The 26239-nt window shown below is 35.7% G+C and overlaps 3 protein-coding genes across 4 annotated transcripts; all 3 read right to left on the bottom strand.

The window, feature by feature from the left end:
• Positions 1-345: 345 nt before the first annotated feature.
• LOC133289868 (mitochondrial fission protein ELM1) lies at positions 346-10573 on the bottom strand. Of its 2 annotated transcripts, XM_061487888.1 has the most exons (11): positions 10361-10573; positions 5268-5364; positions 5126-5210; positions 4487-4583; positions 1957-2106; positions 1707-1833; positions 1429-1541; positions 1262-1328; positions 1062-1155; positions 843-951; positions 346-704 (listed from the first exon to the last, which is right to left on the bottom strand). In XM_061487888.1, exons 1-11 carry the CDS (start codon positions 10547-10549, stop codon positions 603-605), a joined length of 1230 nt encoding a protein of 409 aa, XP_061343872.1. In that variant the 5' UTR covers positions 10550-10573; the 3' UTR covers positions 346-602. The 2 variants fall into 2 exon arrangements, with proteins under 2 accessions (XP_061343872.1, XP_061343871.1); XM_061487887.1 differs by having other exon boundaries at positions 5126-5364.
• An 8585-nt stretch (positions 10574-19158) lies between these two features.
• Positions 19159-23218, bottom strand: LOC133289862 (vesicle-associated membrane protein 714). The gene is made up of 4 exons (XM_061487878.1): positions 22877-23218; positions 20577-20767; positions 19777-19940; positions 19159-19610 (listed from the first exon to the last, which is right to left on the bottom strand). Exons 1-4 carry the CDS (start codon positions 23091-23093, stop codon positions 19520-19522), a joined length of 663 nt encoding a protein of 220 aa, XP_061343862.1. The 5' UTR covers positions 23094-23218; the 3' UTR covers positions 19159-19519.
• A 497-nt stretch (positions 23219-23715) lies between these two features.
• On the bottom strand, positions 23716-25983 carry LOC133289880 (NAC domain-containing protein 90-like). The gene is made up of 3 exons (XM_061487905.1): positions 25809-25983; positions 25163-25452; positions 23716-24248 (listed from the first exon to the last, which is right to left on the bottom strand). The coding sequence occupies exons 1-3, from the start codon at positions 25960-25962 to the stop codon at positions 23940-23942; spliced, it is 753 nt and encodes a 250-aa protein (XP_061343889.1). The 5' UTR covers positions 25963-25983; the 3' UTR covers positions 23716-23939.
• Positions 25984-26239: the final 256 nt, after the last annotated feature.

Here is a 26239-nt window from a genome sequence, read left to right as displayed (position 1 = left end):
ACTTGGTGCAATATATATCCCTCCGATCTTGGTGGAATACCAACCAAGCATTTAACACCCCATAAAATTTGAGTTAAAAAAAAAAACAAAAAACAAAAAGAGTGTTTATAAGTTAGTTTAATAACATTACATTATGTAGTTCTCTCCTACTTTAGAGTGAATCAAGCTTCATACTATCTTCTTCGGTTGAAACCGCATAGCATGAATAACATATTGGTGGCATTTTTTTTTTTTTTTTTGGTAGAAACATATTGGTGGCATTTAATTGCCAAAGATAATGTCAAATTAAACTGCAGATAATGAATAGAAAGAAAATGATAATACAGGACAATTTCAACTCAATTTTTTTTATTCATCTCATTCTTTAAAATGCCAAAAACATACCAACTACATTTTACAAGCCGCAATCATACGCTTAACTTTATATTACAACTTAAAAAATTGGTATGGTGGAAAATTACAAGCGGATCTGTATTTCCTATTCGTGATATGAATGAAATATTATGTTCTGTAAATATCTTCCAAAGAACAAATGGTTACCTCCATTCAGAAAAATAAATAAAATCGAAAAAAAAAGTAATATGTCAACTTCAAATTGCATTCTATATCTTCAGTTTCCAACCTCGGGCAGCAAGCGCTTCATGAACCCGTTTAGCCGCATCAGCAGTATCGTTAAGGGGTGGATAGCTCCAACTTTCTGATATCTGAAAATTTTAAAAACACATACACATTACAAAACATACTTACTTGACAATATATGTAACTCCAGAACAGACATCCTTCTTCCTCAATAATATTCAATCCTTGTATTTGATACAAAACTCATTGAGAGTTTTACTTACATCCTCAGAGCCTGTAAAAGGCCGAACAACTCCAAGCTCTCTCAATGATTTGTGGAATTCTGTGAACTTCCATCTGCAACGCTCAGCTCCCACAACGTAGACAGGCTTCCTGTGGAAAGAACAAAATAATTTAACAATAAAACATAATATTAAACACTTGTATCAAGAGAAAGAAAATAAAATTATTCTAATCACAGAAATACTTCTTCACAAGCATACCCAGTGCTGCAAGCTTCACTTATCATGCTAACTGAATCTGCTGTGACAATGAATGCATCAGCCCAAGCTAGAAGGCCCAGGTGCAGGTTCGGTCCTGAATGTTGTGAATTACTGTCAGGGTTTAAGCACTTATTATCTATTAAAACAAATTTTAAATATTTGAATAGATAATCTAGTTGAAACCTGAATAAAATATTTACCTTGCCCATCCCAAATAATATAAACTTTAGGGTTATTCCCAAGTTCGTTCACTATAATATTGGACACCTGTTAAAAAGACCAAAGAGAGGGAAGAAAGTGTGTCAGAGATGGAAAGCAAGGGCTGTTAAGTGATATTACTTTAGGAAACTTTAAGGTATGACTATACCTTTTGTGGAGTCCTTTCTGAAAAGGATATTCGCACACTCCCACAACTAACAAGAACACTGTGCAAAGAGGCTGCTAATTGCTTTGCTAGGTCTACACCATATCGACAGTTGCCTAAATCAATAATGGAAATTAGTCAGGTTACCGATTTTGTTTGACCACTGAATCTATGAAATGTAAATATTTTTTCTCTTTGACCACTGAATCTATGAAATGTAAATATTTTTTCTCTTAAGTTTTAGTGGCATTTTAAATGATTAAATTCACATTAGAAATTACGTGTTGGTCCTCCAATGTTGACAACCAGCAAGGGCCTGGGAAATCGTGCAAACTCATCATGCCAAGTAATGGCTGCACTACGTATTGAAGTGAAATCTATTTGATGAAGGGCTCCCATGGTGAGAACCTGAACGTACATTACCACATAACAGTCTCAGCAATTGACAGTGGCCAACAACAAAGTTAAATCAAAGTTTCTCCAGGAAAGCAAAAGTTATTTAAACTAATATGATATACACATTATGCATACCACATGACTATCTGGAGGATCACGTGGAGTTATCCAACTTCGAAGGAACCTAGGAACCTGTTTCTGTCCTTCTGGAGTCAAAGGATAATAATCATGCTTAGGCGTAATCACCAAGTCAAACCTATTCAAACGTAATCTTGGATGTTGTATCTGCCCATGTGACAAAGACAATCAAGGAGACCAAGATTAGAAATCATAGCTGATGTTTTTATGTTGTAATGAACATCAGAACAAAATTCAAGTCCAATAGCACAGCACCAAGCAGATGAGTAATTAAACATATACAGAGCCTACGAGCAGGGGATTCATTTCTTCATAATAGGATCTCATAGCAGTAAGCCAGTAACTATGTTACTTTAATACAACGACACAATGCAACCACAACCAATATCACAACTACAATTTAAAACCTTGAATGAGATAAAAAGAGAAGTAAAGAAAATAAAGTAAAAGACAGAGAAGTTCATTGGGGAAAGAGAGCATTGAAGTAGCAAAGTGTTCTCAGGATTTCCTAGCAAGATCATGCCAAGGAATTCTAAAACTAAACTGCTTTAAAGATTGAAAGTAGACATGGAGAATTTCCAACCTATAAAGTAGTTTGCCCAAATTGTTATCTGGTTGTCTCTTGCATCTGTGTGGATATTCAATTCTAACAAATTGTATCAGAGCTATGGAGAAAAAGAGCGAGTTAGAGGTGCCACTCTTCCATGGAGATAAGGATGAAGCATTAGATTGGCTTCTCTGTTTGAAGGAACATTTTCGGAAAGAAAAAATCTGGACGGAGGACAAATGGCAGGTAGCCATGAGAAGACTCAGAGGAAGCGCAATCAAATGGTTCCGTACATGGAACTGCCGCGACTTTAATAATATGTGGAAGGATTTTCTAATAGCCTTTATAGCAAAATATCTACCTGGACGGTTTGATCTGATTGATGAAGAAGAAGATGAAATCATCAATGATGATGATGAAGATGAGGAGAATCATGCGGATGAAGAAGAGACCGAGATGGAGGAGTCTGAGATTGCCAACGGCAACGTATCCGCGAAGAAGATCGACGCGTTGGAGCGTGAGAGAGATGAATCAGAGAAAAAGACGATGATTGCGGCTATGGGAGCCGAGATCAAAGACGCTGAGAGCGGCGAGTCAATTCAGAAGCCGGATAGAGAGGATAAGGAAGAAGACGAGATGTCGAAGGAGCTTGAGAAGCCAGCAAAGGAACGAGAAGCGTGGAATCCGAGATGCTTGATGGAGACCGGCTTGGAGGAGACTGCGAATCCGAGTCTCATGTTGATAACCGGGATGGGGGAGATCCCGGCTAAATCACCGAGTTCATGTTTTGGAAGAGACTTCGACCCCGGCGTGACGAGGTCGACGTCGGCGACCGGCATAGGTCGCTGGTTCGAGATGCCATTGAGGAGGTGCAAGGAAGACGGCAATGAAGGAGCCGAGAACGGAGAAAAAATGGAAGGTGCATTTGAAGAAAAGGATGTGGTCTTGAAGAGAAAAAGAGGTTTTGTTGACAATACCAATGATGCAGAAATTGGGATTGGACGAGGAAATAAAATTGTGAAAACAACTGATGAAGTGGCGAATGAAACTGAGAAGAATTTGGGTGACGAGAAACTTGCAGGTGAAGAAGATACAGCGAATGGAAACAAGGAAAGTCCTGCTAATGAAACTGAAAATATCAAATTGAAGAAGCCACCGGATAAAATAAAATATGTTCAGAAAAATAATTGCAGGGGAGATATTTTCTTTTTGAGTTAATTAAGTTGGAAGGTGTTAGATGTTTCTTGTCAGTGATCAAGATTGAAGAAAACAAGCGCGATCAGAAAGTTGAAGAAAACAAGAAGCAACGCGAAGAAAGAAAGAAGAATTTAAAATTTATGGGGAGTTTTGTAGGGATAAATTTTAAATGTCCGTTTTTTAGCAGTTTTGGTTTTTTAGTTTCTTGTGTCAGTTAGAATATTAATGAGTCAGTTATGTCAGTTAGAATATTAATGAGTCAGTTATGTCAGTTATAAAGTAATGAGTTGTTATGTGTGGAGTTATGTTTGTCAGTTTTATAGCTTATAAATAGCCTTTGATAGTTTGTATGAAATGTAGATCAAGTAGATCAAGAGAAAAAGAAAAAGAGCAAGAAAGCAAGAATAGAAAAGAAAAGTTTTTTTTGTAGATACACAAGTCTGGTTGTCTCTTGCATCTGTGTGGATATTCAATTCTAACAACAACTCCCACTTAATGTCAATCACCAGCTGAAATTCATCCTTGGTTTAAGGCATTAAGCCTATTCTTTTTAATTCACCTCTGAGTTTTCAATAAAACAAAAACCAACTAAAAATATTGGATTTATATAGCATTATTGGAATTGAATCATACTCATTATCTTCATAAATCATTGCAACAAAAACACACTGGTGCTAGTAAATTGTTGTCCCAAATTTTTGTGTGCACACTCAATAATTGCTTAATTTACAAGATATCATAGCATACTTGGATAAAAGAAAAATATGCATTAAGTCTGCAGACCTGAACAACAAAAACATTCTCAGATGCAAAACGTTTTATGGAACTTGCAGTAGAAATGGTATCTCTTCCAGATGCAACCACCAACAAAGGTCCCTCCCTGGATAAAACATCAATCATATCCTTCTTTGTTAGTGGCCAAAGAATTAGGTGATGAAGAATATACAAGAAAGAAACCATAGAATGCAGGAAGTACAAGAACAAGAATCAGGATTCATATTACATCGATATGAGAATCAGAATGCTGATTGGATTTGTCTAGTAAATCAATTAAAATGTCAGAACATTAATTTTTATCTAACATGATGAACTGGAAATCTTTTACAAGTTTTAGTAGCTGACTTAGTTGTATAAATTAATCATTTACAAGGAATAAATTGTCAAGTAATTTACATCAAGCCACACATTTCTGTATCATATGTCACATAACATATTAAATAGAACTAATTGATTTATAGGTAATTAGGTACCCTGCTATGTTTAGAGGAAGTTTATCATTCTGAACAAGATTATTAATGGCAAAGACACACAGGCATTTAAATCTGTCTTCATCAAGAAATGAACATAAAGCTCAGCCAAGCTATACGCATCATTTGACAGTATAAGTCAGTTTTACAACTAAAGAATAGGAATAAAATTTACTTCTCATAAGTTTCCCGAGCTAAATTCACAATCTTCATTACATCAGCTTCTAAGACAACTGACAAGCCTGCGCTGTCACCATTTTCTGAAGGTAGAGACATAGGCTTCTTTTCTTGAGATTTGAACAGAAGCTGAGAATAACTGCCGATCATTCTTACTATATAATATATTTTATTATGGAGAGAAACTGGAAGCCATTGAAGCCACTCATTAGTTCCACCTCTTGGCCTGCGAACCCGCTGCAATAAGCCAGTCATAAAATGATGAGCAAACTCATTCAGCTATTAAGAGGTACTTTCAATTTTGACATGATGAAATATAATGCTTTTTAAAGAAGGAAAATTTGAGTCCTGAAAATTATTAAGAGATAGCCTTCGCAATAAACCCAAAGCCCACATAACAGCACAATTTGATTCAAAATAATGTCATATGAGAATGCACCAGCTGGACTCTAAGTAATGCTAATTGCAATGATAATATCACATTCAATTCCTTTCATTTAAAAAAAATTCTCAAATGAGAGAATATTTACTTCAAATGAAAAACTTAACCTCCTTTCCCTTTCCCTCCAAACATACCCTAAATGGAAAAACACCAAACTGTGATATAAGGCATGTAAGGATACAATGTTAATCACATGCTATACCAACAAAAATATGGAAATATACAATTTAGTATAATAATACTGGTGGAAATATGACAGGAACCAGATATTCTATTACAGAGAAAGAGGGATAAACCCCAATTCACAATGATCAAAGTCTCTCAAAAACAACAAAAAGAAAGTTAGAACATTGCAGAACTTTGAGGATCTACAAACCTCCCTGCCCAAAGGCCCCAAAACTCACTCATGTCTGGATGCCTCTCTCCCCTACCTTTCCCAGCCACATAGGCAAGGTTGTTATAATTCAAATCCCTCTACTACCCCTACTAAAAAATCCAACATGGTCTGAGACTCCGAGTGCCAAAACAAAATATCATTGTGACTCTTCCCAGAAAATCTTCAATAGGGAGGAACTAACATCACAAAAAAAAAAAAAAACTCCTTTCTCAATTTAGAACTATGTTTCTAAACTACACCTACTGTCCAATATCACTTGGATAAATCCTCCTTCATTTACCCATATATAGATGCAGGTTCCCCTTCAATTATTTCCTCGCCCTTTTAACTGTGCATTTTATCTTGTCTACATTGGGCAAAATCTTTCTCTCAATTTATCTTCTAACAACACCACTCTATGCTTGAATGGTTAAAATTATCATTAAAATATGGGTAACTTTTTTTTTTCATTATCAATTACCATTATCAATTTCATCAATATGATAACAATAATTCCAATTATCATTTTTTTTCGATATGCAACTTTTCCCTTTATTTCCAATAAACACAAAACCCACATAACAGCACACGTTGGTTGCAGATAATGTCACATGAAAATGCACCAGCTCGACTCTTTAAGTAATGCTTATTGCAATGATAATATCACATTTGATTTCCTTTCATCTTAAAAATTCTCAAATAAGAGAATATTTACTTCAAATGAAAAACTTACCCTGCTTTCCCTTTCCCTCCAAACATACCTTAAGGGCTTGTTTGGTGCACAGGGTAGGATAAGAACGGATAGGATAACAGGGCTGGATAATGATAGGATAGGATGAGTCTGATAAGCTCATATCTTATCCTATGTTTGATATGCACTAGATAAGCCGTCTGATAAGATTATAGTATCCTATTATGAGTTTGATATGAATTAAATTGCATCAGGATATGCTTTAAATAGACAAAAATACCCTCAATAATAGATTTTCATATTTTTTTTATTTGATTTTTAAAATTCTTTTTTAATTTATTTATACATTAGTTCCTATTTTAATTTATTTAAAAAATTTAAAATTCATTATTTTAATAAAATATATGAAAAATACATAAAATAACCTGCATTATTTTTTAAAATAAAAAATCATATATCTGCAAAATATAATGCAACAATTTTTGGCTTGAACCCCCTTACAATTTTTCTGTTTACCACATTTTTCTTGACAAATAACTGGCTTGCTAAGAAAACCAACAATATCACCACACTTCGATCACTGCAAGCACCATTATATTGACGTAGCTCACTTATTTGAAGTACCTGCAGAATAATACACCATGGATCACTTGACTACTTGATTTAATCCATGATTCTGCTTTGAATAATAAAGGGGAACCCCCACCTAATCCATCAATACTGCACTCAAATGGGAGGCAACTTTGACATTTAGCTTTATTCTTTAGTTGATGATAATTCAACACCAGCCTCCAATTTCCTGAATCCAAGGATCTGTAATTTTCAAGCTCAATCTTCAGTTTAGTGATTTCTTCTTCTGAAAGTCTTAACTTTTCATTCACTATCACCAGTTCTTGTTCATATGCATTAATTTAGGCATAAACATCTTCAGTATTATCATTTCTTGCCCCCTAGATAAAAAAACCTCTGCATGTTCCTCTTCTTGCATCCATGGCTTTTCTTTTACCTCATGGTGCTCAGTTTCCAACTCCATTATTCTTCCTTTCATCCCCGGATCACCACCATTCCCTAAGAAACCTGAATAATTGTTGACTGACGAGTCATCGGATTCCTCCTCGGAATCTGTCAAAGTAGACGACTCATCTCCATCCTTTTGGTAATTGGTATACATTAGAACCATTTCCTCCCCCCCCCCCCCCCCTGAGCCAAGAAAGAAATCAAACCCGACAGCTCAATTGCTAGAGTTACGGCCGCTCCCATTCAATGGAGAGGGCCAAGTGGAGGATGGTTCAAATGCTTTTGCTAGACCCTCATTCACTGCTTCAAATCATCGAAACTGTAGACATCCTTCAGCGAATCCTTCAAGTACTTTGGATACTCCGCCGCAGCAGTAGCATTTTCCTCACCAACTTTGATAGCAGTCATCACGCAACCACATCTTCCTTTGTTGCTTCGGAGTTCATGTTACAGTCCAATTGCAAGGTATGGGAGTTGGAGTCCCACGTCGAAAACATAAGGTTATGGTGTGTGATTTATATGGACTTTGGGCTCTCCTACCTCATGGGCTAGCTTTTGGGGTGATGCTCTTCCAAGGTTCGTATCAATTGGTATCAGAGCCCTCCACTATGTTTCCTAGTTGCAATCGAGTAGCACGGATGGTGACGTTGGCATTGCAGTGTTCGTCCTGGGCTAGTAAAAAAACTAGCGCAAAGCCAGCCCACGTGGGCGTCAGAGCTGTGAAGTGTGGTTGAATGTTACGGTCCAATTGCAAGGTATGGGACTTGGAGTTTCACATCGGAAACATAAGGTTATGGTGTGGGGTTTATCTGGACTTTGAGCTCTCCTATCTCATGGGCTAACTTTTGGGGTGAGACTCTTCCAAGGTTCGTATCGATTTGCCAGGTGGAATCAACCCCGACAATGATTTCGGGGCCGCTGTCTCTCTTGCCCTTGGACGTCGGAGTGGCATCACCGATGTGGACACCGGCAATAGACAAGTCGCAACCGCAAGAGGCAGGGTTTTCGAGCAAGAAACTAAGCCAAACAGTGATGGACTTGGCTAGGGATTTGAGGGATTACTCCTTGATTTGGGCCATTTTGGAAGACTGAGACTGCTCTGGTTGGAAGGCCTTGAGATTGTGGGCGGGTGGTAGCACCTGACTTCTTGGTGTGGCGGTGGATTGTTTGGATTTGGAGGTGGTGAAGTATTGACTAGAGAAAGATTAGGAGCTGAGAGATAGAGAAAGATAGGGTCTTTTAGCGGTTCTAAAATTGGAGATGTCTTTGAGATTTGTCAGTTACGAAGGTCGAAGGGGGAAAGGGAGAAGAGGATAGATAGGCTTGGTTGGAATAAAATGAATTTATTTTTTTCTATCCTATCCTCTTGGAGGGTAACCGAAGCCCCACCTTTAGGATAAGTTATCAGGCTTTCAATAGGATAAAATGAGCCAACCTGATAACTTTATCCTATCTTATAATTTCACCAACAATTGATTAGAACAGGATAAGATAAACTATCGTATCATGTCTTTCTTATCAGGTGCTCCAAACGGGCTCTAAATGGAAAAACACCAAACTGAAATATAAGGAATGTAAGGATACAATGTTAATCACATTCTATACCAACAAAGATATAGAAACATACAATTTAGTATAATAAAACTGGTGGAAATATGATAGCAACCAAATATTCTATTACAGAGAAATAGGGACAAACCCCAATTTACAAAGATCAAAATCACTCAAAAACAAGAAAACAAAAGATAGAACACCGTAGAACTTTGAGGTTCTGCAAACCTCCTTGACCAAAGGCCCCAAAACTAACTCAATGTCTGGATGCCTCTCTCCCCTACCTTTCCCTCCTTTTTATCTTTGCTTCTAACTATTTCCATTCCTTCACACCCTCCTTGCCACATAGGCAAGGTTGTTACAATTCAAATACCTCTACTACCCTTACTCAAGATTCCAATGCGATCTAGCATAAGAGTGCCCAACAAAATACCATTGTCTATCTCCCCAGGAAATCTTCATTAGGGTTCAATCGACATCACCAAAAATAAGTACTCCTTTCTCAATTTAGAATTATGTTTCTAAACTACACCTACTATCCAATATCACTTGGATAAATGTTTGATGATTTACCCAAATATAGATGCCATTTACCCGCTCTTTTAACTGCGCATTTTACATTGTCTACGTCGAGCAAAATTCTTTCTCTCAACTTATCTTCTAACACCACCACTCTATGCTTGAGTGCTTCGTATGTTCAAATTTCCCCCTATTGGTGTTCACATTCCAATTTATCTATTGCCAACATTACATACTATAGTAATTTTAAGAAGAATAACCTTCAATTCAGTCCCTAAAAGATATAGCGGAAATTATACTAGATTCTAAAAGAAGAAAATTATCACACAAGTCCTTAAAATATACATTTCATCGGTCAAATGAATACCTGCCGCCATCAACTCAAGGACTAAATTTGATCAGCAGAATGCATATTTCAGTTAGGAGACCAATAAAACCAATGCTATATCTTTCAGTGACTAACTTAGCAATTCACTCTTTAAACAAATCATACCGTTATCCACATATATGTGATTTCTCATTCAGGTCAAATTCAAAGATCAAAACTACTTGTTTCACTTAGTAGCAATGTTATAAGTGTGAAGAACTAGTTGCAAGAAAAGGAAAAGAAAAAAAAGGAGAGGGGATATATTCGTACATATAAGATATGCTTATCTGAGAGGCCAAGGGCGCGAACCAATCCGATGCTCTGATTCTCGGAAGCGGGGAAACCGTTTCCGATGACGATAGCGCGTCTAACGAAGGTGTGAACACCAGATTCGAAGATCTCAGGAGTACCCCTCAGGCCGGTAGGGCTTGGCGGCTCAGGAAGCTGAATTGGTCTCATCGGTTGAACTTTGAACACATACAACAAAATATGCTCACCACTTTTGAGTTCAAGAATATCAAGCACGAGTTTTCTCGGGAAATCGAGAGAAGAATAGCGTGTATTAGATTAGAATTTAAAAAAAATAATAATTATTTGAGATAATTTGTTTTATAGATTTTAAAATACTATTATAAAAAAAATTAAGATTTCATAAAATTGAATTTTAAAGGATTTTAATAGAATTTATAAGATTTGAAAGGACAATATGAATTTATAAGATTTGAAAGAATAATATGAATTTTTAACAAACATTCAAAATTACAATAGTCAATAAAAAAAGGAAAAGTTATATTTACAATCTATTTTTATTTATAATCTTTTACAACCACATCTTAACCGTTGATTTCCGTTAATCAACGGTTATCATTCATTGGGAATTAAATATTAATTAATGAGTTTGATTTGCGAAAATAATAACCGTTGATTGACGAAAATCATCAATTAAGATATGGTTGTAAAATGTTGTAAATAAAAATAGGTTATAAGTATAACATTCCCCATAAAAAAACAAAGAAAGGCAATGAAATTAATAATAAAAAAAACTTAATATAATTTTCTTAATCAGTAAAACATAATATAATTTTTAACAAACATTCAAAATTACTAAACAACAACTTTTCACAAATCTAAAGTTATACTAGTCCTCCATGCATTAGCATTTTCTCGTTTATGCTCTTGGGTTTGACCAATGAGTTGAAAATTATCTTCTTCATTTGGTATCAAAGCTATGCGTATATGATTATAAGACCAATTTTTTTTTTTAATTATTAAAACAATTCTAAATTTGCATATAGAACCTAAAGTTCATAATAAAATTTCGTTTGAAATTTTTTACAATTGATATTAAAAATCTTGGGGTTTTAATTCTACGTGATGAGAGTTTTCTAACCATATATCATTGAATATTCTAAGAAAATTTCGAATCTGAAGAAATCTCAAGAAATCCTAGGGTTATGGTGAGATTGTAAGAGAGACATTCTATTTATATTTCTTACTAAAATGTCTAACGAAATCTACACCAATAAAAAATCCATTAAAATCGTTAGATTTTTGAATATCACAAGATTGGTTTTCCATTGTTTAAAATCTTGATTGAATACCAATGGATTTGGATGAACTCTAAAATAATCTTTTAAAATCCTAATCGAATACCACGTGATTTTTTTTCAATCCATTAAAATCCTAATTGAATATCAATGGATTTTTTTGTCCAAAAATAATATATTAAAATTCTTTAAAATCCCAACCAAAAAAAATCTTTGATTCCAGCGAAAGGGGCAAAACCTTGGTGGCTGGGACTGGCAACTAAAAACTTTGCAATAGAGCATATATGCTATTATGAAGAGAGAAAAATCCCTTCTAAAAGAAACTGAACGACGAAGAAACTTAATATCTTGACCTTAAGTAGTATAAATTTTACGTTTCGTGTCGTTTCTACGATTTACGTTTCTACCACCCTTTTCGTTTCTACATAAAAACTCGATTTTGACAACATTAGTATCAAGGATTACAAAGTCATGGATCGTGCTAGACTTGTCGTGAATTCCTTAATTTAAAATTTATTATTTATTATTATTTTATCGATATTACTACTACTTTGCTTTATCTTATTTTAAGAGAAAGGAAAAAAGAAAAAAAACGGAAAAAGAAGAAAAATTAAAAAGCCCTGTTTCTTCAAAATAACCCATGTTTGATCTAGCCCATAATCCAAGCCACAAATGCTCATGACCCAATCCAATTCATAATAAAAGTATGAAACCTAACCCTTTTTTTTGGTAGTGCTCTCTTAAACCATCGGTGACCCACGACCCAATCTAATTCATAATAAAAGTATGAAACCTAACCCTTTTTTTTGGTAGTGCTCTCAACGGCCCGTTTAGGCTAACCCCTCATTGTAACAATGGGTGCACTAAGCTTCGCAACCGGAGAAAGGACGAGACTAATCCTCCAACCGAAGATTTTTGGCTTATCCTCTAGCCCCCAAAGATTTTCCAAGAAACTGCTTGAAGCAGGGTTTGATCCCTGCACCAAGCAATCCCTTGGGAGCTCAGCTGCCAACTGAGCTACCCTTGGGGGTTGGTAGTGCTCTCTTAAACCATTGGTGACCCACTGTAATTTACATAATTTGCGTAGGTTACCTTTTAATTTTGAGGGATTTCTTTTTATTTATGCTTCCCTTTAATTTTTGGGATGATTTTCGGGATGTGTATTCCCACGAGCAAGGGATAAATGAGACGTACCCATATTTTTTGAAAGATAGTTTGCTAGATGTAAATCTTCATGAACAAGAATTCAAGGGATATATATCCCCGTGAAAAGAATTTTGCGGGATCATGCCTTGATGACTTTGAAAATTTATGATGCATATCCTCATGGAAAGAAGTTTGCAGGATCATACTCTGATGATTTTGAAAGTTTGCGAGATTACTTTGAAAGTTCGAGATGAAATTTTTTTTACAGGATCATACCCTAGTGACTTTGAAAATTTGCGGGATGTGTATCCCCATGAAAAGAAATTTGCTGAATCATAACCCCCTAACTTTGAAAATTTGCGAAATGTATATCTCCACGAAAAGAAGTTTGTGGGATCAGACCCTGATGACTTTGAAAGTTTGGTGGAAGACTTTGAAAGTTCACGGAATGACTTTGGAAGTTTACATGATGTTTATCCCCAGGAAAAAAAGTTTGCGAAATTATACCTCAATGACTTTGAAACAGGATCTTACCTTGATGACTTTGAAAATTTACAGGTCGACATTGAAAGATTGCGTGATGTATATCCCTGTAAGAACCCGCACCGTTAATTAAGGAATTTAATTAATAAATTATGAGAAAATAGGAAATGATTCCGTAATTAACCCTAATAATTATTATGAGGCTTTAATAATTACAGTAAGTGATTAAGAATGCTGAAAGTCATTTTTCGGAAGAAAAGTGCAGATACCGCTTCTGCTAGTCCGTATAAATGTGTACCGAAAAAGTATCCCAGAAAATTATAATAAGTGCATGATAATTACTAGAATAATATGTAGGACTTTTAAAACGAGTTTCAAGTCCAAATAATGAGAACTGGTGCTAGAAACTGGTACTGGCTTTGAAAAGTGCGTACCGGAAAGGTGCTCCAAAAATTATAAGAAAAATATGATAATTCTTATAAAATTGAGTAGGTTAAGAATCCAGAGTTTGGGATTAAAATGCTAAGCGTAGCAATTAAAGCTAATACTGTGTGTTTGAAACTTAACCGCCTATATAAGCCTTAGGTGAGGGCACAAAACCCTAGAAAACAGACTCCTACGCATGGAGGGTGGCTGACCAGATTTTTCAAACACTGTTTTTGGCTTCTCTTCTCCATTCTTGAGGCTTGAAGCCATTTCCTTTCAATTCTCTTCTCTTAAACACTTGGTGTGAGTGAGAGTGACCTTAGGAGAGTGTTGGAGGCCTTATTTCTGAGTGTTGGGGGCTGTTTTGTGGTTGTGAAGAGGCTGAGTTGGTGGTTTGTGGTGTTGGAGCTTTCTCCTTGGCTTGTGAGCTTCAAAGTGCCAACCTTTGTGAAGAAAGGACCCTTCTTGGTGTGCATTTTCGTGCACAGTGTTGAGACAGAACCATTAGGAGTTTCTTGTGAGCTCCAAGAGCCTTCATTCTGAGTTTGAGCTTGGGTAAGCTTCATCACCTTTGATCTTGAGTCTTTGAGCTTAAAATGGAACCTTGGTGCATGCAAAGGTTAAAAGATGATAACTTAATGTTGGGGTTGGTCAAACACACCTAGAAATGCATGTTTAAGTGTCTAAAATCAGTAAAAACCCAACCTTGGAAGGATATCTTCACGAAATGCAGTTTCTGCATTCTGTCGTGAAATATCCGGATATCTGCCCGAGAAATATCCAGATATGTGATATCCGGATATGGGATTTAGATATCCGGATATGGGAATCTGGATATCCAGATATTGTATATCCAGATATGTACAGTGAGATATCCGGATATTGCATATCCGGATATGTCCCGTGGAATATCCGGATATTCTGGGATTTCGAAGAATAGCAGCTGTGCTGTGTGTACAATAGGCTATTGGGGGTTTGTGGACCCTAGTTTGATGAAGTTGAACTTCTGTAATTAATGAACTAAGTCAGAATCAAGTGATTAAGGGCTTATGGCTTGGTATGGAGCCTTAAGACGTAAAACGTAAAGGAAAGGCGTTGTCTTTAAGTTTTATGCTTGTGGTGCATTATTATTGATATAGTATTGGTCCATAACAGATTGTGAATCTGCTGTGTTTGGACTTTGAGTTGTGGACTCTTGGCTTTGGGTGTTAGCTTGCAAGGTAAGCTTTCGTGTCCTCGGTTTAGCCATGTTGTGGTTCCACCATGTCCCATGGGGGTGTGGTTATATGCATGCTGTGTTACATGCTTTGAATATTTGAATGCTGTTGAGCTTTATGTGTGATGGCTTTTAATATGCATGTGTTGTTTCATCTTGACGGTAAGCCTGAGTATGTGGCATCATACGATATGGTGATCCGGGGTGAATGCAAGTGGCGTCTTGCACTATGTGTGGGTATTTGGCGTATATAAATCCTGCATTTCTCTGGCCAGTAGAATAGAATTGACACACATGACATGATTATCTGCTGCATTGCACTGTTTTAGAAATGATATTGATGAGCTGCTTTTAAACTTATATTACACATGTAAGTGAGCTTGGGGTGGAAGATCCTTGAGGACCCCTTGTCTTACTGATATTTCTTGTTTAGAGATCTCACCCCACGTTTGGGGAATGCTTATTTCAGGTTCAGGTAGTATGGTGACTGATGCCTCTGGCGGCAGAAGGCCAGAGCTTAGCTGATTATGATATTATGCTGTATTGCTGCCATGACTGGGTTTGGATGCTGTTTATGTTTTCCGCTATTTATGATTATGTTGTTGTTGAGACTGATGTTGGGCGTGTTGCCTTATTTGAGTGAGCATGGGGATTGTCCATGACACTTTATGTTAGTACTTTTAGATTGGAGTTGTATAAACTGCTAGTTGGTCCGGCCTACTTGTGGTAGTTCCGTGATTTCTAGAGACACACTTTTATTATCTATGTTATAAGGTATTTCAGTTAGCTATTTTATTGCAATTACATACAGGCGATGTTTTATTAATTGATTAATAAGCAAGTTGGTAATGATAATGACATCATAATTGAAAAGAAAAAGATATTCCGCATTTTTAATTAAGCGCTGCTTAATACGATTGTATGATAACATTACTGGATATATACGGGGTGTCACAATCCCCGTGAAAAGAAGTTTGTGGAATCTTACCCTGATGACTTTGAAAATTTGCATGAAAAGAAGTTTACGGGATCATACCCTGGTGTGAGAATTAAAGTTTACCTCCCCATAAACAATGTTAATGATAAAAAGTGAAAATTTTTGGGCTAACCATGATTGATGAAGTTCATTTGTTGATCATTTGACGTAGCTCTTTTTCAGGCCTTCAAGTGAACCAAGTAAGGGGATGTCCCTGCAAGACACTTTGATGTTCCAGTCAGAATTTATTTAAGCAGGTTTAAGTATATTGAGAGAAGATATCACCTTGTATTTAGAACATTGATATTTATAATTGGTAGATGACTAAATTGGGGGATCCCCGTAATTGTTCCTAGCTAGTGGGTGAGGCAACAAAGTACTTTTATTGGTTAAAATTATAGGTGACTTGAGATTGCTTTTATAAAGGAGTTTCATATGAATTAGGGCTAAAGTATCAAAGCAGCGATTGTTGATTTGGGAAGCCTCCTTAGAGACGATTTCTTCATGGTGACGTATGTGAGAGTGAGCTTTTGAATTTGAACTTAATATTCTAGCACATGATAATCTATTTTTCATTTTAGATTCTTTCTCCAATGCAAAATGTGCTTTAAGGTCTTCATGTGGTCAAACTTCTAGCTTATATATAATCGCAAAACTAAAACTTATTATGAATTTGAATTTTGGTACTAGACTGGATGCTAGTGTTAGAATATTTGGTACTAGACTGGATGCTAGTGTTAGAATATTGAAGTCTAAGAAAGTTTCACATTGATTAATTAGCTAAGTGACATTCATATAAATGGAATGACCCATAAAGTCAATGTCTTAAAGTTTTTGGTTAAGACATGATATCAGACCTAATGCTTGAAGTCCCACATTGATTCGTTTAACAATCAAGAAAAAAAAACCCTAGTGAAAATGGTAGTTGTACATACAAATTTTTACACATATATCAAATTTGTTGAGGTGAAAAAATTGTCTGATAATTTTTTTAAGTGTACCTAATGCATGTAAAATCTCTTATTATAGTATAGTACTATAACAAGAGATATTGATTATGTAAATAGTATAGTACACGAGGGAGCTCGAGTTGATTCATTTATAAGAGACAAATATCTAAGGTTAATGAAAATTAATAAATTAGAACAACTTCGTAAATATATTTTTGATAGAGAAAGAAAAAGGATCCAATTCGAGCATGATTTCCAAAAAAAAAAAAATTCAATTTACTTTTTTAAAGAATTGGTAAAATCGATCAAAACTGTATCCGATGGTATCAACCTTCTATTTGTATGATTCTTTGAGAGAATGAAAAAATGGTATATACTACCATTAAATTTGTATGTGAGTTATTAAATATGTATACGTTAATTATATAGATCTTTATTATCTCTCATATTTTTAATATTATAGCTGGTGTAACACACAATTAAAAATATAAAACAAGAAAAATAATCTCTCGCCATACACGGCCTAAGACATACATATAATCAATAGAATCAACGATGCATGCCAATTGTTTCCGGAGAGCAAAATGAATGTTCAATTTCCAGAGAAGAATGTGAATGAGTCGTGTGTAAAAGCAAAAAGGGGATATGGGGATGAAGCTCTGACCTACCAAAAAAAAAATCCACACAAGAGAGACTTATTTCACACATGCTGTAACTGCCAACTCGTGAATTCGCCACCAAAGTAGTATTCATCCATAAATTCAGCCCAAAATTTAAAGACAGAGACCCACCTTGATACAGCATAAGTTGACTACACACCATACAAATTTTATTTTTCTTATATGCCCAATCTTAATACCTCTGCCTTTTGTACTATGGCATCAGGGGGGTGCCCACCGTTTTATCCGCTCCACCGCATTACAGTGGTGCTCCGCCATCTTCGCCAGTCTACATGGCTGACCCACCTCCATCACCACCACCCGCATCACCAGTGCCGCCACCATGTGGACCGCCTCTTTCGCCATATTGATCAGCTCCAAGATTATATTAGCCACAACAGTCTCCTCCCCACCATGCTGAGCCACAATCCTCGTCCTTGTCCGCGTCTCAATCCGAACCACCACCATGAGGACGTCCTTCAACTTCGCCACCAATGCATGGAACTTAGAAGGATCCACCAGCACCAGCTCCGCGAGTCACTCACCAGAATCCGCCGCTGCATAAGGCCGCTCCGACAGTACCTCCTCTTTCATCAACCCAACCAGCTCACACGCTACCACCAAAGCATGAATATCCTCAACATTTTCACAAGCCATCTATAAAACCCACCTTCACCTGTGCATCTCTCCCGCTTAATATTAACACTGCAATCATCATCCCTTCTAGTTTGTGGACAAAATAATTTGTGGGTTTATTGATTTTAATTTATTTTTTACACACAAAAAAGTTTGTGTGTGTGAGATTCATGTGAAAAGGATGTGAAAAGGAGATAGAGAAAAAAAAAAGAAAACATGAACCCACATACTTTTATGTGTATGTAGAAATAAATTTATCTTTTACAACATGAGAGAGAATAAATCCATAATTTGTAGCTCAACACCAACTTGTGTGTGTGTTTTTTTTTTTAAAACACATATATAGCAAGAGAGGCAACTTGTAGAATCAGGCTATTATTTGTATAAGGGTTAGATGTTTATTTCACATTCAACAGAAATAATTTCCAGAAGCAAAATAATCAATTTGCTGTTGATAAAGTATAGTTCTACTAATCATGCAAGTTCAACTACAAGAAAAAAAAAAAACAAAAAAAAAAGTGTGCATGTATTTCACAACCTCCCATCAGAGATCAGACCATCATCCAATGGATTCCAAAGATAGCTCATCATTCTAGCTAATGTTACAAGGCACTTTGTAACATATTGACAATAAACAACCTGGAAAGATTCGAGTTAATCTCATTAATCCGGCCAAACAAATCCGAGTACTTAAACGAGTAATTGTTAGACCAGATGCATTTATTTGTAGCCTATCTTGAAACTTGAAAGCTGCTTCTTCCAACTAGATTTAATGACTACTTTCCAAATGCTTTAGCTTCTTTCATCATTATTGGTCACCAATAAGCCAATTTTACACTATATCTGTCTTCTTGGCAATATCTAATCAACTTTTCATATCAAACCATCATTGTATTGAAATGTGTAGAACCGTCCATCAATTAAACGAACAGGGAAACAATCACTCTTAACCCTTAATCTCAATAGCCAGCTCATATCATAATAATAATAATAATAATAATAATGACGACGACGATAACTGATAAGCATAATGATGGACCTTCAATAATCTGGTTCCATCACATAAAAAAGGCCATTATGTATACAAATAAATTGCATTAAATTAAAAATAATAATAATTTAAAGCTAGAATATAAAAGATAGTAAAAATATACATTTACAGAAAGATGCCCCATAATCATAGAATAGTACCCTGTTAGGCTTCAGCACTACTTTTATAATACAGAACCAAGAACGACATAAGCAAGAAAATATATGAAACTGTTTCTGGACCCTTTGTCAAATTTTCCCACTCGGCTATCTGGAATATCAAAGTGCCCTCCAATGTACATATTGACAGAAAATATCTCGATAATTGCAGAGCTCAGAAAATATAAAGCAGCAGTGACAATTAGGATCTGCAGGACGGTAGAGTGACACCTCCACAACAAACAGCAATTATAAAGTAAAGAAAGACAACAATCAGACATGTCAATAGCGCCCTGGTAAAGACACAAAAACAGACAGTCAGGGCAAGGATAGAAGAAGGACAAAAGCCCAGCCCTCGGAACTTTAAATCCAAACAACTTTTGGTATCCCAAATCTAATATGTATACATTCCAAAATATATGTTCTTTATATTAAGCATATGAAAGAAATTTGACTCACAGGAGTTTAAAATTTTTCATCCAAAGAGCTCTTCGAAGGCCCTTTGACTGTTTCCTAAAGTGAAATGCACTGTCTTGCATTGTTGCTGTCTTATCAACAAGAAGCTCAATCCGGTCACCTCTCTCTAATATTTTCTCAATGTTGTCCACCATGATAGTGCGTATCTGTATGATAGATTGAAAGTTCTAACGTCACCAACTAAGTCAAACTAAATGAAAGGACTTAAATAGCCATAGATGCATGATAACTAAACACCAATAAAGTAAAGAGCATTACAGCATCTATACAACTTGAAATCCAATACAACGCTCTTCAGAAACATGTTTGCAAAGTAATCAATATATAGTGAGTTCTAAGAAGAAAGGTAATAACTTTGCTAGTAAGGATTCTTGGCCATCATCCCTTGGGATGAGCCATACACCTTGTAAAGACATTAGAACATTTCAAGTCAAGAGGTATACCACTTCTGCTTAGCTTACCAATTTCTATCATAGACTATTCCTATATATAATAACTCATATTATGGCTTTCATTTTTGCTGAAAGTAAAAACTGGGGCAAAAACAAACATATTGAAATGATATTATCACATTTGTGTTTTTCTTTGCTCCCACAGACCAGATTGTTTGTTTTGGTATCAACAGAAAAAAAGGGTTGCATATAAAATAAGCCAGAGCACAACTTCACCAATCATATCATGAAACTTGAGTAGCTCACTTTTGTGCTAGATAAATAAACCGGTGAGGATGCATGAGAAAGACAAAATAGAGTGGAACAATGTTTTCTTTGAAGTGCACTTGCCTCACCAACTTCACCCCGTACACGACTGAGGGTATCGACATTAGGATTACTAGAAAAAAATTCCATTTGCTGATGCAAAACCCTTGAAAACTCATCATTCATTGCATAAGCTGGTGCATAATTGGCAACTCTGCCGTAGTTCTTCATGAACCTCATTTGGATATCTTCCAAGTACGAGAAAGGGATTCTCCCTGGATAAAGAGAAAATGGGACATAATAAGCACATGAAAACAGTAACGAAGATTAAAACAGCATAGTAACTGCTTGGATTATGGTTTTGTTAATGATTGCTAGTTATTGCTATTCAGAGATAAATCTACTAATCCCCTACATCATCTCTTGCAGTTAAAGGTTTATATAAAAAATGGGAAGTCAGACAACAGCTTGGACCAGTAAATATTAAATTGACAGAACTACTTCTGGAATGAATATTGAAAATCACTAGCAATGTCTATCTTCTCTGAGATAGTAATATTTGGAGCCTCAAATAAAGTAATAGATCTATCAATTATGAGCTTAAATCCTCCAGCAATAAGGTTTATAAGCATATGATTACTACTTGCTAATATATTATAGGAGTAATTGGCTGATTTAATGGTTCGAACAAATCTGACCTCGTTGAAAGTGAGGAGAATAGCTGAAAATGTGTTTCTAGCTCAAGAGTCAATAAAGCTTCAGAAGAATGTTATAGCAAATCTAATGTAGTTAAAAGGGGCCTAGTTTAGCCCTCCCCCTCCCCACTTCATTTCAGGATAACATTAGCTCTGTATCTTTTATGGATTGACAGGAAGTACATTCATGCAGCAAGCACTGATGGTTGATTTCAACTGTCATTATAAATAGCGTCATCTTAAATATAATTGAGCTTTGCAGATGTGTTTTGCTACTATTTCCACTTGCTAAACAGACCCTAAAAGGATTTCCCAAGAAACACAATCATGAAAACCTTAATTTTCTTAGTGACCTAGGAGTGTCTTTTTAAATACAAATTAGGAAACTTCCAATCAGCAGGAAGCTATAAAATGGGCACACTGTTATACTTAACACAAAGGTAGCCTTTAGTGTTTCAAAATTTTGTAAATAATGATAACACATCTCTAGTGCAGGATAACTAGAATCCATTTATAACTTTTCAAAGCAAAACATCATTTAATATAGTAAAAGACTTGTAAAGAGATGGGGCTTGGCCTCTGTCTGGTTCTGGAAGGCTTGTTGGAATACACTATTTTGTGTGTCACACTACACAGCAACAGGAATTCCTGTAATTTAAGAAGCTAAAGTTGTGCAATCTCAGACATTAAAGAGCTGTGTGGTTTAGTTAAACAATTCTGAAACAATCTTCTTCATCAGTTGCTTAGCCATATAAAACAGTTTAAATCGTGTCAAGGTTTAATAGGATATTGTGCATCATAGCATTTTAATCAAAATAGGGATTGTCTTTTTTGGCAGTCTGGTAAGGCAAAGACTTGGGATCATGTTTTGAAAACTCACATGGTTCCTATAGTTACTGACAGTTCAAAGACTTTGCTCCTGACAGTTTCCTTCTGAAAAAGAGTCTTTCAGAAGCATTGACTGCGTTAGATATCATGCTACTGCCATGCAATATAATCAATCATTTTAAGGATAGAGAAATGAGAATCAATTGCAGGAAATCCCGAAAAATGGAGGAACTCATACTAGCTACCAAAGAGGATGTCAGTCCCCAAAGTTCAATATAAGCTGCAAACGATTCTCAAGAACAACTCTCTGCACTACATTTTGAATCTCCCAGTCAATGAACTGATGCAGAAACGAGCTTGCAGACTTCAATCACGGCTTGTTCAATTTTAGCACACCAATCCTGTTGATATTTATTTATTTTTTACATTTTTCTAATTCATCCAAAGTGAAAACAAAATATGTACACAAAAGCAATCAAATAAAGACATTCCCTATTCTAAAGAACAATTATCTGTAATTAAGATACCAAGGTCAGCCCTATTTCCTTTATGAACAGAGTAATGCTACTTCCACAAACATTTTCTTCACAAACACTATTTTTTTCTTTTTCTTTTAAATTTATCCAATTCATATCCTCGCTTGTGGTTACTTTACCTTTAAACGAAAATTTTTTCTTTACTTTAAGCAGAAGAGTTCGTCCAAGCAACATTACTCATCTCACAAGGAGTTCAAACTAGCATCTAACACACAACTCTGTAGAACCAATGTTTTTTACTGAAAGTGAATCGGATCGCACAACGACGAGATTAAGAAGAAGAAAAAAAAAAGTACGAACGGTGAGAAGAACTGGAACTACTCACTTCCAAAGGCGTCGTTGGCCATACAGAGGTAGGTTACGCCATCGGATCGGAGTATGTGAAAGATATAGCGATCCTGAGAGAAGCAAAGCCTGGAGTCGGACTCCGCCGGAATCTTCTCGAGTATGCGGCGGGCCACGGCGCCTGTGTTGCCGGTGACGGCGCTGAACTCCGCCAGCACCACCGTGCCTCTGGCCACCAAAGCGTAGAGGATCGCCATCCGCGAAGAACTTTCCAGAAGATTACGGAGAAAGTTCTCTGCTGCTCCTCCCTCCTCCTTTTCTAGCTAGATCTTCCGGTTCCCATGGGAACCACAACGATGTTCTTATCAAAGCAAAACGTTGAAATCGCTAGCTATTATTTTATTATTATTATTAGGTGGAAATTATTATTATTATTTTTTATTTTGGTTTGTTAGAGTTTAAAATTTTGAATTGAATTGAATAAACTTACGTGCTGCTGGCTGCTCCTGATTGGTTGGTAACTCAAAATAAGTTACAAATACATAAATTATTATATTTCTAATGTTATCACATAAATATCTTCTTTAGTTCTTTGATGAATTACTTCTAATTTTTAGGTAATATTTTTGAAAAATAATATAGCACAATAATTTGCAAAATAACATCTTACGAAAAGATAAGAATTATGAAAAAATTGCGAAAAAAAATGGCACTGCAAATTTTGCTTTCCTTAGGTTGCTTGGGTACAATTTTAATTTTAATCTCACGAGAAGGCTCATACCAAATGCAAAAATATGTTATGAAAACTTTAATATCCGACTTATGATAAGTATCAAGTTGTTAAATTAAATCACCATATATACTAGGAACAGTCGTGTACATACAAGCAATTAGCAAACTAATTGGGGTTTAAATGAAAAAAAAAAAAAAAAATCAAAGGAGAAAAAGCTACCTTCTTCCTATGATCTTTTACAATTACTTTATTTTGCTATGGTAAATCAATCCTATTCTAAACAAGTATGACGATTATGTTACATATTGGTTGATATATGAGTCATTAATTGCTTGAGGGGTCTTGGTTGAGATCTAAGCATGGCTTTGAGTTAGAGCCATTTGACTTGTTCCCATTCCCATTCCCATGACGGTTCTTGGAGTTGGACCTCGTTATTATGTAAATTTGATTTTGTGCTACTTGACCCTCCAGCTTCTTGAGGATAAGCACTATGGTGGGGTCCTCCTAAGTGTGAATTTTCAGATGAACTTGTTCCATCCACCCTTGCAGGCTGCTGAGCACGTGCAATATCTTGAACCCGCGACTCTACTCTAATTTCCTTCTCTAATGGGCGTCGATCAAATGCTCGAAAGCTTCCAGATATGACATAAACCCGACACAAGCTGAATTCCCGCCTCAACTAAACACCAAAAGATTATCATAATCAGAATTCTTGCAAAACCAAATTGAATCAAGTTTTACAAGTATTTTTACTTCAATAGAACAAACATGTAATTTTATTTTATTTTTTTATATTATTCATCAGTTCATCGATTACCCAACTAATAATCTTCTACGATTTGAGCCCGATAAGAATATACAGTTACAAAATTCTCCTTATCAAATTTTAACACAACACAATTATATTAAATTGGAATAATTTCTTACCAGTTAAACTAGGCTTTTTCACCCTTTTATCCTTCATTAATTAATTAATAATCATTTTGTCCCTGATTTGAAATTATCTATCAATCTGCCCCTCTTTAATCGACTACATTGCATTTTTAATCGATTAAATGGTCAAAACATGCAAAAATGGCTGTTGGGAGATTTAATCGACTAAATCTCCCTATTTAATCGATTAAATCTCCCAACAGGCAACAAAGGGAAACAAGTCAGTATGATTTTTTAATCGATTAAGTAGAGAGATTTAGTCGATTAAATCTCCCAACAATCATTTAATCGATTAAAAATGTAAGTTAATCGATTAAAGAGAGACAGATTGGTGAATAGTTTTGAATCAGAAGCAAAATAATTATTAATTAATTAATTAGAGGCAAAATGGTCAATTAGCCGGTTAAACTAAATATAGGTAAAAAATGTTGAAATACATGATTTTTTTTTATTATATAGCACCTTGTATATATTATAAGGGTTTTATTAATCTCATGTTAAATGAGATAAGTTATCTCATGTTATAGAGATAAATTTATGAGTTCCACAATCTGAAAAAATGAAAAGAAAAGAAAACGATGACACACTTATCGAAGAGTGTGTAGGAGAAAAAGTTATTACATCTAACATAACATTAGTTTTTCTCATATTATAATATACCTGAGGGGTGGCAGTGGTGGATTGGTTAGAAACTTGGATGGCTCTGTATTCATTCATCTTCCATTTGGTTTTTCTTCCGGTAGGAGCTTTCCCTTTGTAGAATACCATGGTTTTCTTCAACCCAATTACTTTGTTGTCAGAAGAGTAAACATAGCCAGGAGAACCTGTGGCCTTCCAATACCCACAAGCTGTGGTTCTGTTGGGTCTGCCTCCCTTGGCTTCCCTCTCTTGAGCGGGTGAAAAGAAAAACCATTGCTCTGTGTCCCCACGACACAGTTCCCCAGCTAGTGCTACAAGAATATCAAATCATTTTAGCAAACTCATCCTGTGTTGAAAAATACAAGGGAAAAAGCATGTCTCATATTTTTTTTTAATATAAGTGGTAATCGAACAGATAATATAATACAACATACTCAAATCCCTCGCCGGTATACCAATCCTAACTACTTAACAAGTCCCATTTTAAAACACATAATTTGGAGCATTTTAATATTCTCTCTCATAATATATTATCCTACTAAGTTGTGTCTTTTAAAATTATAACAGCTTTTTTTGCAAAACAATGATCAAAACATGAATGAAACTACAGAACTTTCTAGCTGAGAATAATGAAGAGTAAGGGAGTTTGAGAGTTTGTGTATTTTACTTGGAAGGTTCCACGGCTCTACACCATTGATGTCAATAACTGGGATAACTCTGTCTATGGCGTTTCTTTGGGCTTGTAGCTTGTTGTTTAAGTAGAAGCCAACTAGCTCTTCTTCTGTAGGGAAGAAGCGAAAACCAGGTGGGAGATCTTCCATTGATTCTGTAGCTTACTTGTATTTGATTATGGGTCTATGTTACCGTTTAAAATTTTTGGAATGAGCTGAATATATATACACGTATGTGCACAAGGCTCCAAAAACTAAAGTGTGTGGGTGGGGCAGAGATATTCACCGTGTTAAGTTAGAAATTTTGCATTGTTTGGGATTTGGGTGGAAACTTCCACGCGGTTGCAATAGCAAGAAAACGTCTTTGCAAACCATTTAGGAGGGTACCTCATGATGGCTACATTCCTAGAACCAATGAAACGCCCTT

The sequence above is a fragment of the Gastrolobium bilobum genome, unplaced genomic scaffold (assembly GCF_033153095.1).
Source record: "Gastrolobium bilobum isolate Gb01-03AN ecotype WA unplaced genomic scaffold, APGP_CSIRO_Gbil_v1 utg4848, whole genome shotgun sequence".
Classification (NCBI taxonomy): domain Eukaryota; kingdom Viridiplantae; phylum Streptophyta; class Magnoliopsida; order Fabales; family Fabaceae; genus Gastrolobium; species Gastrolobium bilobum.
This window is presented reverse-complemented; position numbering and strand designations above follow the sequence as displayed.

Coding starts and splice junctions, on each gene's coding strand:
- LOC133289868 (XM_061487887.1), bottom strand. CDS start 10,549: ATGAGACCAATTCAGCTTCCTGAGCCGCCAAGCCCTACCGGCCTGAGG. Junction 1,834..1,956: donor ATCCTCCAGATAGTCATGTG/GTATGCATAATG, acceptor ATGTACGTTCAG/GTTCTCACCATGGGAGCCCT. Junction 952..1,061: donor AGTGAAGCTTGCAGCACTGG/GTATGCTTGTGA, acceptor TTCTTTCCACAG/GAAGCCTGTCTACGTTGTGG.
- LOC133289862 (XM_061487878.1), bottom strand. CDS start 23,093: ATGGCGATCCTCTACGCTTTGGTGGCCAGAGGCACGGTGGTGCTGGCG. Junction 20,768..22,876: donor GGCCAACGACGCCTTTGGAA/GTGAGTAGTTCC, acceptor CTCTTTATCCAG/GGAGAATCCCTTTCTCGTAC. Junction 19,941..20,576: donor TACGGGGTGAAGTTGGTGAG/GCAAGTGCACTT, acceptor TCTATCATACAG/ATACGCACTATCATGGTGGA.
- LOC133289880 (XM_061487905.1), bottom strand. CDS start 25,962: ATGGAAGATCTCCCACCTGGTTTTCGCTTCTTCCCTACAGAAGAAGAG. Junction 25,453..25,808: donor AGAGCCGTGGAACCTTCCAA/GTAAAATACACA, acceptor ATATTCTTGTAG/CACTAGCTGGGGAACTGTGT. Junction 24,249..25,162: donor CCACCACTGCCACCCCTCAG/GTATATTATAAT, acceptor TTTGGTGTTTAG/TTGAGGCGGGAATTCAGCTT.